Source organism: Thermochaetoides thermophila, assembly GCF_000221225.1.
Source record: "Thermochaetoides thermophila DSM 1495 unplaced genomic scaffold scf7180000011818, whole genome shotgun sequence".
Taxonomy (NCBI): domain Eukaryota; kingdom Fungi; phylum Ascomycota; class Sordariomycetes; order Sordariales; family Chaetomiaceae; genus Thermochaetoides; species Thermochaetoides thermophila.
In genome coordinates this window covers 1,357,971-1,371,145 of record NW_006383034.1, presented here as the reverse complement: position 1 = coordinate 1,371,145, position 13,175 = coordinate 1,357,971, and the positions used below count along the sequence as shown (strand labels likewise).

Here is a 13,175-nt window from a genome sequence, read left to right as displayed (position 1 = left end):
AATCATGCTCTATATGCCCATCCCCCGCCACCCTCAGCATACACGTCTAATCGGACCCATTAACAACCCCCTCCAACTTCCCCTCCCTCTCCTCTACATACCTCACCAACTCCTCAATTGTACACACCTTCAGCCCCCACTTCCTCGCAAACTCAATGCACTTCTCCCCCTCAACATGCCCGACCCCCGCCTGACCGCCTGCCCCGGCACCTCCTCTCCATCATCCACAAGTTCACAGATTACCGCTGCAGGCTGCTTACCCGCCAGCCGGCACAGCTCCACCGCCGCCTCGGTATGCCCCCTCCTTTGTCTGACACCTCCCGGACGGGCCCGTAGCGGGAGGACGTGTCCTGGGCGGCGGAAATCTGCCGCTGTCTTGGTAGGGTCGGCGAGGAACCGGCAAACGAGCGCACGGTCATGCGCGGAGATGCCAGTTGTGACGCTGGGGTGTTCGGCATCGACCGAGATGGTGTAGGCGGTGGCGCGAGGGTCCTGGTTGTGGGAGACCATTTGGGGGAGGTCGAGTTCAGAGGCGCGCTGTGGGGTTATCGGCGCACAGATCAGGCCGGACGAGTGCCGGATCATGAAGGCCATTTGGTCGGGGGTCACGGAGTCGGCGGCGATGATAAGGTCCGCTTCATTCTCGCGATGGGGGTCGTCGAGGACTACGACGAAGTTGCCGGCGCCTAGCAGGGGGGGAAGGGGTTAGCAGGGGGTTTGAGAGAGAGAGAGAGAGAGAGAGAGAAAGGGCCTTACGAAATGCGGCGATGGTGTCGGGAATGGAATCGAATTGGGAGGGGTCGAGTTGTTCGGGGACAGATGGCATTGTTGCGGCTGTAGTTGTGATTGGGAGAAGTGTAGATAGAGGAGTGGTCGCGGGGTAGATTGGAGAGGAAAGGGGGAGAGGGGTTCAGGAGAGAAGAGTGGCCGAAATTTTTATCCCGATCCGAACGAAATCGATTGCGTAGGTTGCGCGACGGCAACAGAGCGTCTTTTGTGAGTGTCTGGTGCTTGTGTCGCTCGATCGCTGAAGAGGAGGTATGGACAGCAATGCAGGCTCGGAGTTGGTTTTGAGAGAAACGAGTCACCGCGGGAACACGAGGAGCGCTCGGCGCAAGTGGAGTTGGAATGCCGAAGGCTCGGCCTGGCCTGGACCGCGGAGATGGGAGACGGGGTCTTGACTAGGGGGAAAGTAAAAAGACAAAAGTCAAGAAAACGGAAAAGAAAAAAAATAAAAATTTTGTCAACTGTAGATTTCTAATCTTGGCTACGTCCCGGTACATCAATCGGCCGAATCGCTTCCATCTGCATCTGCAGTGTCTCCCAGCGCACCGGTTTGGCGGGAGAGCGACGGCGGCGGCCTGCGGTTTAGCATCCATCCGAGCTCGGCAGCCCGTGATTGATCCCCTCAGGTCTCTGCGCTGTGGGCATTCTTCCTCTGCCGCTGACTGCCGCGCCCCTGGCTCGCCGCCCGCTCTAATTGTGGACAGTGATTGACCTTCTTCAGCGCCCCAAACTGCGGGGCTCCCACTGTGCCACGCCACTGTGCCACTCACTCGCCCCCGCAGCCTGGCGCTTGGCCCGCAGCCGAGGAGATTGAGGTGGGTCAGGGGTCTACAGCGCGCTAGAACTGTTCTAGAACCCCGCGCGCTGTGGTGGGGCATTTTCGCAGGTCGGGTGCGAGTTATGCCGAGCTCCAGTGAGCCCCCGAACCTATCAACATCGTTGTTGCTATTAAAGACTTGGGAGAACAGCCAAGTCAGCAAAAACACCCAATTAACGCCGCGCGGCTTGCCAGACAAGACAATGCGCGCGACAGGACAAGCACAAAGGGCTCTGCGCGCTGCGCGGCCTTTTTTTTCGAGCAAATCGGCAGCAGGTGTGCTCCCCTTGACGACATCCTCACTACCACTATCACCATCACCAGCGCCAACCCTCTCCCAATCGACTCCTTCCAAGCCTCGCCTACATTCAACCTTCCCGGCGTCCTCCTCCTCCGTCAATGCAACTGAACTCTCCCACTTCTCCTCGCTCGCCTCCTCCTGGTGGGACCCCCACGGGCCCTCGCGCCCCCTCCACCAAATGAACCCCCTCCGCCACGACTTCATCCGCTTGTGTCTCGGCCCGTCCTACCCCTCCCCGTCTTCCGGCCCAACCCTCCGGTACCTCGATGTCGGCTGCGGTGGCGGCATCTTCGCCGAATCAGCGGCCCGGCTGCCGACGACGAGGGAAGTAACGGCGATCGATCCAAGCGAGACCATTCTGGAGGTGGCAAGACAGCATATGAGGGGGGATCCGGGGTTGAAGGGGAAGTTGCGGTATTTGAATAGAAGTATTGAGACGTTGGAGGTGCCGGGAGATAAGGACAAGTATGATGTGGTTAGTTTGTTTGAGGTACTGGAACATGTGGACCATCCGAAGGAGTTTTTGAGGCGGCTGTCACAGTTTGTGAGGCCTGATGGGGGATGGCTGGTGATGAGTACCATTGCGAGGACGTGGATCAGCTGGATAGTGACGAATGTGGTGGCGGAGGATATACTGGGGGTTGTGCCGAAGGGGACTCATGATTGGAATAAGTATGTGAATGTGGAAGAGTTGAGGGAGCTCTTTAAGAGTGAGGGGGGCTGGAGCGAGCCGAGGGTGATGGGAGTGGTATATGTGCCGGGGTGTGGGTGGAAGGTAGTTGAGGGGAGCGAGAAAATTGGGAATTATTTCTTCGGGGTGCAGAGGTTAGACTAAATGTCGGGGGCGAATATAGCCGTGTATTGTATCATTTTCTTCCCTTTGGTTTCCGAAATGTACACATACAAAGGAGGGGTTATACACACGGTACTACATGCTCTCTCAACCCAACCTCACAACCTTCCACATCCGCAGGCACTCCTGCAGATCCATCGCCAACGTACCCTCCAGCGCTGTGGACGAGTCCTTCAGCACGGCAACCATCAGCGCAGCAAAAGCGAACGTCACTGGGTCCTTCTCCAGCGTCTCCAAATCAGACCTCCTCATGCCCCCGTTCTCAGCCCACGCCTTCCACACGTCTAACATCCGGCATATTGTGCCGGCAAACTGCCCGTCGAGGACCATGCGATGGAGTAGCATGCCGACGATGTCTTTGATCTCCGAGCTAGGCTGGCGGGAAGAACTCGAAGAGGATGACGGAGCTGGGTCGAACAGCGCTGATGGGACCAGCCTCTTAGCCTCGAGCCAGGCCAGACAATGCTCAGCAACGAGTCTAGGATCCCATTTCGGACTCTGCAGCAGCGCGTCATGAATGCGGATTTCTTTGCGCTGAGCCTCGAGCCGAATGCGTTCTTTGACTGTAACTCACCGTTAGCATCTCCTTAGCCAATCTCTTTGAAAGTAAACAAAAAGAACAATGAAAGGGGAACCGACCATCCCTCAATCTTTCCTCCCCCTCCCTCAACATCCGTTCCCTCACCATCTTTCCCCTCTCCACAGGATCCTTACACCTCATCTCCCTCTCCATCGCCACCCTCTGCTCCCGTGCCCTCGCCGCCAACAGCTCTAACCTTCTTGCTTTGTCCTCCTCCTCCGCCTGCTTCGCGCTCTGCGAAAGCCATTCGGGCGTGGTGCTTTCATCCACAATGTCCAGTAAGACTAGCACCCCGCAGGGAACTGTCTCTCTCCTCGCGAAAAGTAGGATGCTGTCGGGGATCTTGTAGTGCCAAAGGATGGTTTGGCTCGAGGTGCCGTAGGCGGTCGCTAGACTGGCGAACCAGGTACCTGTGGATGGGGGAACGCCTGATGGAGGTGAGGTTAGGATGGATGAAGGTCGGATGCGGAGATGTTCGATGTAGAGGGTGTTGGTTGGGTTGTGGAGAGATGATGAGCTGCTATAGGGGGGAGGGGCATCGTTGAACGGGGATAAATGGTCGGCTCGAGGAGAGGGGGATGGGGGGTTTGCGTCAGAGAGGGCGGTGACAATGCCCTCGGCGGAGATTTGGCAGGTAATAGGGTGCGAGGAGTAGAGGGAGGACCTGGTAGCGGTTGAGTCGAGGGAAGACTTTTGGGCGCTGGTAACCTCAGGAGGAGTAGTATCCTCGGCCGTCTTCTTCCCCTTCTGCTCACTCTCTCCCTCAGGCCCAACCTCCCCTCTAACCTCTTTCGAAGCTGAACCTTCTCCCTCAACCTGAGTCGACTCCTCGACCTGCCCTTGAGCCTCACCCTGCCCCACCTCTTTCAACTCAAACCTAACCCCTTCCCCAGCCGGCATCAACCTCACCCAATAAGGCGGCAAATCCCCCGCCCCTCGTACCGTCCACTCCTCCCTCCACGCAACTGCCAAACTCAAATGCCCATCCGACCCATCCGGCGGCGCGATTGTCAGCGCCTTCTCCCTCCCATCCGGGCTCATCATCAGCGCACATCCGACCGGCGTCCAAAGCCCGGTCGACCTCAGCACCCGCCACCCGTGGGGGTCCGGCACCGCGCCCAGGTCTAACAGGTAGCAGATCAGTTCCTCGAACAAGATTTCCACTTGCGGCTGGCGTAACTGATCCGCGTACTCGACCCGCTGCCGTTCCATGCCCACGACCCTGACGCGCCAATTAAACCTTGTCCAGCTCCCTCCCCTGATGGAACTAACCTTCCTGGACAAACGCCAGTACCGCTCCCCATCTGTGAACCGATCCCAAGGCCGGACCGCGTACCGAGGGAGGTCGACTTCGATGACGCGGTTGACCACGTCCGAGCGCGTGAGGTAGCTGCCATGGGAGAGGCCCGACTGCTGGCGCAGCATGCGCTTGATGCGGGAGAGGGCCGCGAGGGTGGCGACGGTGTTGTAGAGGATGGGGAGGACGCCGAGCACGGCGAGCGGCACGCCGATGTAGGTTATTACGTCGGTGGCGGTGTGAGAGTCGGACATTTTGGCAGCTTAGGAATGAGTGGCTTTATTCTGGGTCAGAGGTGTAATAATAACATGTGAAGAGATGGGCGATGCGACTCCCTAGAGTGAAGACGACGCTGGCCGGTGCTGCTGTCTGTCGTAGTTGTCGTCGTCGTCGTGTTCAAACTTGGCAGAACTCCATGAAGCGCTATGTTCTTGACAAAAATGGGACCGAGCAGTCGTGACATAAAGGAGTTGTCCTGCGCGAGTGGCTTTCTCTGAAACGACGGTCCCTGTACCTTTTATAGAAGCATCCAGACAGACAGGCAGCCGTGCGTTCAGCCCTGTCCTGTGCGGAATTCAAAAAGGGAACGCAACCCAAAACTCAGCTTCAGCCGCCAAGCATCTTGCGATCTCCTAGCCAGGGGCTGAAGCTTTGGTGCCGATGTGCCAAGAGGGTTTACTGTGTAACCGTTAAGACTAAAAATGCCGGAGATGATGAACGTGGCTTTGAGGTAAGAAGTTGTTGATGAGCAGAAATGGTGAAAATTTCGAAGACAGAGAGGGTTGGACACGTCAACGATAACTTTTAAGTTTGATATACCTAATACCTATGTGTACACCGATGGAAAACATCACCATGGATGGTATAGTAGAGCATCGAAAACCCTCCAGCATTTACCACTTCATTTTTGCATCTAACTACCTAGTAACCTCCATGACCTGCCGTCGCTGTATACACCACCCAATAACACGGAGCCAGCTCCAATCCTAGCAAGAATCGCCCGCCAACCTAGTACATAGGCTTTGACATAGGCGCAATAATGCCCTGCTTGATGATAACCCTCGGCTTCGTCGCGTCCTGGAACGTCTCCTTCGTCATCCATTCCGGTCCAACAGGCAGGCGCAGCGACCGCTCGTACTGCTGCTGGGACTCGAAGGGATGAGGCAGGCCGGTGGCGAGGTACTTGTCGTTCTGTTAAAATAGTTAGCCTCAGCTTGACACGACTGCCTTGAAAGATGAGGGAACTCACCTTCTTAACCCTCTTCTCATTAATAATAACATCCTTCAGCTTATAATCCTTCCTCTTCTCCTTCTTGATACCCTCAACCTTCGTCACAAATCTTCCTTGATGTCTTCTCTTTTCGCGGTTGCTCACGCCCTCGCCAACCCAGCTGCCCCAGCCCGGCAGAGTGTTGTCGATCTCCTTCTCATCGTCATCAGCCTCGATCTCGGCCTTTTCCTTCTCAAACTCGGCAGCCACGTCGTCACCGGCAAAAGCACGCTCGATGAGTGCCCGGTCGCGAATCGCCATGGGCAGGTGCACGGCGTCCGAGTCGTCCGAGTCGTTGCCGTCTTCCTCAGCGCCGGTGATCGCCACAGAGGTAGAGGCCTTCTGAGAGCTGCTGGACTGGCCGTTGCTGGCGTGGGCCTTGCCCTGCACCTGGCTCTTCGCCTGCCCGTTGGCCTTCGCCTTCGCCGGCTTGCCCGCCAACGCGAGGTCGGTAACATCAATCTCCTCCGGCCGGCCCTTGGGCGCCTTCCGGGGCTTGCTGCTGCCCTCGTCGTCCGGCTTCGACCAAGCACCAGCTTCAACCTTCGGCTGAGACCATGCTCCTGCCGTGCTAGGCGCTGAAGCCTCGTCTTTCTCAGCCTTCTCGCGAGCTTCCTGCTTAACCGTCTCCTCAGCGGCAGCAACCCGGGCAGCAGCCTTCTCCTTCCTGGCCTCAGCAGCCTGCATGCGGGCGAGCTGATCCTGCGCCTGCTGCTGCTCGGTCTTATCCTTCTTCCCCATGCCGAACGTCCTCCGGCCAATCTCGACCTCGTCCGGCTCAGACCCGTCATAATCCGAGTCTAGCTCCCGCCGAATCTGCGCAATAAGCTCCTCGTTCTCCTTGCGCCTTAGCTCCTCGCCGCGCTGCATAAACTTGAGCTGGAACAGCTTGGAGTGCGGCTCATCGTCGTCCGAGTACGCCGCCGCCTTCTCCAGCTCGGCAAGCAACTTCCTTCGCTCAGCAGCTTCATCCCCCGACGCATCCTCGTCCCCGTCCGAGTCATCACTGCTATCATCCGACCCGTTCTTCAGCCCCTCGATCCTCTTCCGCAGCTCGTCCTTCCTCCTCGCCATCTCCGCCAACCCAGCACGGAAATCCTCATCCCACACCGCGCGACCAGCCTTCTTCCCCAGCTTGGCCCACTTACTCTCCTTGTGCCTAGCACCGACGCGCTCGAGGGCACGGCGCCGATCGAGCGCCTCGCGCTCTTCCTCCGAGTCAAGCTCGCCGGCTTCGAGAGCAGCCTGGTACGCGGCCTCTTCGTTCTTAAGAAGCTCCTTGCGATGGATGCGCCGCCACGTCTTAGACTTGATCTTCTTGATGCGCTTGAGGCGGGCCATCTCGCGCGAGTGCAACTCACGCTCGCGGCGCTTTTGTCGGATTAGTTCTTTTTGTTCTTCTTTGCTCATTCCCTGCTTGCCCGCCTCGCCGCTGGTCTCCTTCTTTTCGGGTTTGGCGGTTGGGCCGAGGCCGCTCTCCTCCATGATGGCCAGGATGGTCTGCTCCAGCTCGGTGCCGGACGTCTTTTGTGTGATGGGCTGCAGCTCGCTGGCATCCAGACCGCGGTCGTGAGCGTTCTGCGCCAGGGGGAAAACGAGGTGCTCAGCGCGGCGGTTGTGCTTGACCGTCTCAATCCACCTATCCAAAGTCTCGTTGGTTTTCTTGTAGGCGGCCTCGCGCATCAGGCGGTCCTGCTGGCGCTTGGCCAGGGGCACCTCCAGCTTCTTGCTGGACCCGGGCTTCGTCGCCTTCTCCTCCTTCTTCATGAGTCTCAACGACCGCTTCATGTCGGGGTCCTTGACGCCAACCAGGCCAAGGTCCTTCAGGCTCAGCTTTTGCTTGCCTGACGGCTTGGCTTCGCCTTCGCCGCCGCTCTCCTCATCCTCGCCGGCGAAACCTGCAATCATGCTCTGGAGAGCGTCCAGCTTCGAGGGATCGTCGTCTTCCTCATCACTGTCCTCCTCTTCACTCTCCTCATCATCCTCTTCTGACTCAGACTCTTCCCCTTCCTCGCCCTCTTCCGAAGACTCATACTGATCCAGCGCTGTCGCAAGGTCAATTGCATCTGACCCAAGAGATTCCAAGTCATCTTCATCCTCTTCCCCCCTTCCTCATTCTCACCATCCTCACTCCCATTCCTCCTCTTTTTCGTCCCCTTCTTATGACTCTTACTTCCCCCAAACACAAACCCCTCGAACCTCTCCTCATCACTCTCCCCAAACGCCTCATCCGAATCAATCTCCGAGTCTTCGTCCGCTCCTGTTACTCCCACATGCCACTCCTCACTATCATCCTCCCCATCAGCTCCCCCCTCCATATCTTCATCCACATCATCACCATCCTCATCCCCGCCACTATCCCTCCTCGCCCTCTTTTTCCGTCCCATCCCCTCGTCATCGTCAAACCCATCGAAATCATCCTCCTCATCATCTTCATGTTGTCTCTTGTTTCTTGAGGCCGAAGTAGAGGGGTGTTCGTCCAGATCGCGAAGGCGCACGCCCTTAGAGCGGGACTCGGGGACTTGCTCGGCTGCGAGGGCGAAGGCGTCAAGAGCTTTGGATTGGGCGGAGCGGCGGGCTTTGGATCGGCTTTTCTTCGACTTGCCGCCGCCGGAGGAAGAGCCCAGGGAGGGGAGGAGGGGGCGACCGTGGGCTTGGCGGCCGGGCATTTTGGGTATTTTTCTAGTAAGGTATCGGCCGTTGATCGATATGTAAGTGAGAACTGTCGTTGTAGTGGTGATGAATTTGGGTGTTTGGTTGGGGATTGCACCGATTGACGAAGGTGCAGCTGTTGTTCTTCAACTGATGGCTGTAGCCCTGCTCTGCTCCTCGAACCTGGACGACTTTTTTTCTGCCGGAAAAATTACTGCAGCAACTTTTGGGCGGTGAGCAAGGCGCTTTTGGTGGGACCGCGAGTCTCAGTGACCCACACGTTGCGGGGCCATTACTCTTGGCATTTTGGCGCTTGGCACCGGCGAGAAAAGATCCAGCGGTTTGGGACGAGGGGTGTCTGTGGCGCAGCTCAACGTCTGGGCTCAAAATTTACCGAAGCTTGCCCGACCTCCAACACCGTCACCACCGTCGTCGTCGCCGTCTTCTCCCCTACAACGACAGACAAACACACAACCAACAACATGAAGCCCTCACCTATCCTCCAAGTCCTACGCTACCGCAACTTGCGCCTGACGACCAAGGACGTCGGCAAAGGCTACTACAAGGGCACGCGCACTGGGTCTATGGGTCGCCACACCAAGTATGGTGGTTACGTGATTGAGTGGCACAAGGTGCGCACGTATGTGTGTCCGTCGCTGGACGGCTTCAAAGTGAGTTCTCTTACGATGCTTCTTTAAGTAAGAGAGGGCAATGACTGACGAGAGAGTCACGAAATAGCTCACCCCGTTCGTCTCGCGCAAGATCCCGCCCACGCGCGGCCAGTACTCCGGTGATCAGCTTGGCCCGAAGAACCCAGAGAGGTATCTGCAGCGGTGGAAGTCGGAGAACGGTCTCGACTAAGGGGATTGTGTTTGGATTGTGTTTGGGTGATGTTGCTGGGGCATAGACGCCGTCTCTATGAGGGTTTCATGATTGCTCTTAAGGGACGCTGACGAATTGTATTATACGGACTGGCGTTAGGGGTTTGCTTCGTACTTGTATCTTGTACATATACCGTGTCAATTGAGTTGGTACGTGGCTTGCTCGCTGTTTGCGTGAAGGTTGGACTTTGCTACTGCTTTCACCTGACTGGCTGGATGGGATGAAAATGAAATAAATAGATATCACCCACGAGGTAAAAACCGACCAAGTCTTAAACCGCCATCGCATCTCTCTCTTCACTCTTCAACCAGCAACCAGCAGACCAGCATGTGAGGATTCCAATCCCCGCCATCACTAGAGAGCAATAAAAGCGGAAAATGAATACGGCGAAAATTCTGAAAGGCCAAAAGGGATAAAAGCTAACATCTCCACACCGGACCCCCCAGGTCCGGAGTAGGGGGATTGGTATGGGGCCGCCAGTCCTCGAGTTGAACCCCGAGCACATTGGGATCCCCACCTTCATCAGACTGGACGATCACACCATATCACTCAACCATTTGGTCGAGTAGGGAGGGGGAGGGGCTCGTTGTTGGAAAGAGTAGTGCTGGAAGTAAGATATATAATTTGAAAGGTGCAGGTTAGAATGAAAAGGGCGAGAAAAATCAGATAGATCAGTGATTTAAAGAAACCAGGGAAGTCTGCTGCCTGCCTGAAGTGAGGCCCGGAGCAGTCAGGTCACGGACCAGGTCCAGGGTTCGATGCTCGAGGCTTGAATGAAAAGAACAGGTCTCCCATTGTGGCGACGTGTGTCACATTCAGCTATCGATGCGATGAAGAGAGCGAACCCGATAGTCGAAAAGTCGTTGTCATCACATCATCAGCTCATCCTGATAGTTACAATAACGCCATGACTCTACACACTGATGTCCCGTGTGATAGGAAGAGCGCTCCCTATTAACCGCAAGTTGAAACTCCTCAAAGCAGACGGCTAGACAGATATATAGCAGCTCCCAAACGCAGAGTGTTCCCCTAGAAAACAATAAGACCGCCAGCCAGAACGCCGTTTCGATCGTCATGATATCATTATACATGGAACAACAATTGTAACTCCAAACCCCAATGTAAGATAACGAAAAGCAGAAGCCGTAAACCAGCAGTACCCTTATTCCCATGCCCCTTCAACGCTGGGCAGTCCCAGGCCTAAACCCCGGCGGTGGCGGAGGCATCGCAGCCCCCGGAGGAGGAGGAGGAGGAGGCGGCACGCTCGCAGCCCCGGCCCCAGCACCAACAATCCCAGGTGGCGGCATTCCCGGTCTCCCAGCAGCAGCTCCCGAAATAACACCTGGTACAGTCCTCGGGACATTGCCATACACCGGGTGACGGAACTGCCCTGCAGCAGCTGCAGCTGCAGCTGATGCAACACCCTGCTCTTGTCCTGGAGCAGGGCCAGGGACCGCAACAAAGCCCGGGACTGAACCACCCGTGGGACCGTTGGGGGCAGGGTTGGGGGCAGGATAGTCATCGTCAATACTGGAGGCGCTTGACTCAGAGGAGACGTCATCGTCTTCGTCGTAGTCTTCTGGGATGGGAATTGCCGTAGTGGTTTGCATGTGGGGGTGAGCAGTAGGGACACCGCGAGGCCAGGTGCTTGTTGGCATTGGCATGGGACGGATGCCAGACATGCCGGGTGGGTAAGGCATGGGTGGTACGGGCGTGGTGCGGTGGTAGTGGTTGTGTGAATGTTTTCCCGATGAGGAGGAAGGTGATGTCGAACTCCGACGTCTGCTCCTCGATGAATGAGACGACCTCGAACTTGTCACAGACTCATCATCCCTGGCAGAACCGTACATCCAATCCGGATACCTCGACTCAACAAGCCAAATATTACTGCTTCCCGAACTGGAGGTCATCCATGATAATATTGAGTCTGACCCGGAGTGAACTGTTTGATGGTCTTCGTCCTCGTCGATATACTTGCGGATGGCTTTTACTCTGCGAGGGTCGCGCCCGGCGAAGTAGAGTATGGCGCTGACGCTCTTGGAGCCCTTGGGAACCTTGATCTCCCGGTAGGTGCCGCGCTCGGAACGCCCTTCGTAGATGACGGGCATGATGGTTATCGTGAGGGAGTAAAGTGGTAAGGGAGAGGCTGTTTGTGGCCTACTCAAACAGAGAATGCTTTGGGGAGTAGAATCTGGAGGTAAATGTTGCCCGGTAACTTCTAGTCTAAGGGTATCTCGATGTTTGATTGCTCGAAGAGCTCAGGGGCAGGCGGTAGACGACCAACCCTAAGATTGTTCCCCAGAGAGAAACTGGGGAAAAAAAAAAATGGTGCTCGCTCCAAGACAACCAGGTAGGTCTGAGATTGGAATGTGGCGCAAACACCGAGAGACAGAGCCAGAGAACAAAGATTGAAAGAAACAGGCTAGCCCCAGCCCGCCGGGCGGTTGCTCTAGAAATATGGGATGGAAGTACAAACGTCCTCTATTCTCTCAGCTCAGCTCGGTATCCGACAAGGAGCGATAGATACCTGCCGGCAGGCTTGGTGTAGCATAGCTAAGGCAGGTAGCAACATCAGGCAACGCAAAACGCTGTCACAGATGCACGTAGGTGCATGGCTTGGTCTCACTCTTTGACACACGATAGGATGGGCTGGCTAGCATGACATGGCATCGCCAGGTTTGGCCACTTTCAGGGCGAACACACAATGAGAGAATCAGCAACTTTCCCCCCAGACCGAGAGGGAGGAGTCTCGTGAGTATGAGTCCTCCCTCCATCATCCAAACGACGGAGCCGTCTCCAGACCAACCAGAGTCGCTGCTGTTGAGCCTCACAAGCCCGAGACAAAGTCTGACACTAATGGAAAGCACCATGATAGGTTGAGGATTTCACGCAGACGCCGGGCAATGACGCTGGACTGGTTATCCAAAGGTTTGGCGCCCGGCAGTGCGGTCCATCATGGTGAAGGGTAGGTGAACGTTGGAGCAGGCGCATACTAATTGGTATTTAGCCCCGTTTTCCATTGGAAGATGAAGAAGGGTCACACCCACCACTGGCTGCAGGAGGCTGCGTTCTCAGCCGGCGGTCTGAATGCAGATTGCCGGAACCTGCGGCGTGGATGGGTGGCTTGGCTGCTTGGTTATTGGGCCTTGAGAGTTGCCCGATGCTGAGGATTTGTCGGGCATGAACCTACATGAAGGTAGATCGCAGGTGGCCGGCCTCTTCTTGAAGATAGGAAGAGTTGAGAACTTGACGGGATCTGACCGACAGAGGCTCTGATGTGAGTGAGATGTGAGGTAACACGCGCGCGGGGTAAGGTGAGTCTATCCCAGGGCTCAGAGATTCGGGTCTGCAGCTCTGCGTTGCTCGAGGGAGGGGCGACACTGAAGGAGGGGTAAAGCTTCGCACAAGAATGCCAGTAAGAAGACGACTGATCAGACCGCTTTGCCTTCAATACTCGCCGTAGAGAAGAAAACGCAAAGCCTCCATAGCCTGGTCTCGGACATAGTGAGCCAGTAATGCCTCTTTTTTCAGTTTCAACTGCAGCCTCACTATGAAATCCAATGCCCAATCGACAACCCAGGGCGCTTCCATAGCAAGGTTCTTAGTAGCTGGTGGCCTTATCTCCACGACCCACCATTCATTCATTTCTCTCTCTAGGTCCCCAAGGCTCGGTGAAGCTTGTGTAACAGGGCAAGAATTGGGGCGACCAGGCCCTGCCCGGAAGGGGAAATTGGAAG

The 13,175-nt window shown here is 56.4% G+C and overlaps 6 protein-coding genes across 6 annotated transcripts; 2 read left to right on the top strand and 4 right to left on the bottom strand.

Annotated features, from left to right (window-relative positions):
- Nucleotides 1–129: 129 nt before the first annotated feature.
- On the bottom strand, nucleotides 130–826 carry CTHT_0043900 (3,4-dihydroxy-2-butanone 4-phosphate synthase-like protein; the record flags this gene model as incomplete). The annotated part of the gene is made up of 2 exons (XM_006694720.1): nucleotides 130–686; nucleotides 757–826. The coding sequence occupies 2 exons, from the start codon at nucleotides 824–826 to the stop codon at nucleotides 130–132; spliced, it is 627 nt and encodes a 208-aa protein (XP_006694783.1).
- Nucleotides 827–1,806: 980 nt separating this feature from the next.
- CTHT_0043890 (mitochondrial hexaprenyldihydroxybenzoate methyltransferase-like protein) lies at nucleotides 1,807–2,739 on the top strand (the record flags this gene model as incomplete). Its single annotated transcript, XM_006694719.1, has 1 exon — nucleotides 1,807–2,739. The coding sequence occupies one exon, from the start codon at nucleotides 1,807–1,809 to the stop codon at nucleotides 2,737–2,739; it is 933 nt and encodes a 310-aa protein (XP_006694782.1).
- A 105-nt stretch (nucleotides 2,740–2,844) lies between these two features.
- Nucleotides 2,845–4,888, bottom strand: CTHT_0043880 (uncharacterized protein; the record flags this gene model as incomplete). The annotated part of the gene is made up of 2 exons (XM_006694718.1): nucleotides 2,845–3,320; nucleotides 3,397–4,888. 2 exons carry the CDS (start codon nucleotides 4,886–4,888, stop codon nucleotides 2,845–2,847), a joined length of 1,968 nt encoding a protein of 655 aa, XP_006694781.1.
- Nucleotides 4,889–5,642: 754 nt separating this feature from the next.
- Nucleotides 5,643–8,573, bottom strand: CTHT_0043870 (uncharacterized protein; the record flags this gene model as incomplete). Its single annotated transcript, XM_006694717.1, has 3 exons — nucleotides 5,643–5,825; nucleotides 5,884–7,970; nucleotides 8,027–8,573. 3 exons carry the CDS (start codon nucleotides 8,571–8,573, stop codon nucleotides 5,643–5,645), a joined length of 2,817 nt encoding a protein of 938 aa, XP_006694780.1.
- Nucleotides 8,574–9,038: 465 nt separating this feature from the next.
- CTHT_0043860 (mitochondrial 54S ribosomal protein mL41) lies at nucleotides 9,039–9,417 on the top strand (the record flags this gene model as incomplete). Its single annotated transcript, XM_006694716.1, has 2 exons — nucleotides 9,039–9,227; nucleotides 9,295–9,417. The coding sequence occupies 2 exons, from the start codon at nucleotides 9,039–9,041 to the stop codon at nucleotides 9,415–9,417; spliced, it is 312 nt and encodes a 103-aa protein (XP_006694779.1).
- A 1,199-nt stretch (nucleotides 9,418–10,616) lies between these two features.
- Nucleotides 10,617–11,546, bottom strand: CTHT_0043850 (uncharacterized protein; the record flags this gene model as incomplete). The annotated part of the gene is made up of 1 exon (XM_006694715.1): nucleotides 10,617–11,546. One exon carries the CDS (start codon nucleotides 11,544–11,546, stop codon nucleotides 10,617–10,619), a length of 930 nt encoding a protein of 309 aa, XP_006694778.1.
- Between the last annotated feature and the right edge of the window lie 1,629 nt (nucleotides 11,547–13,175).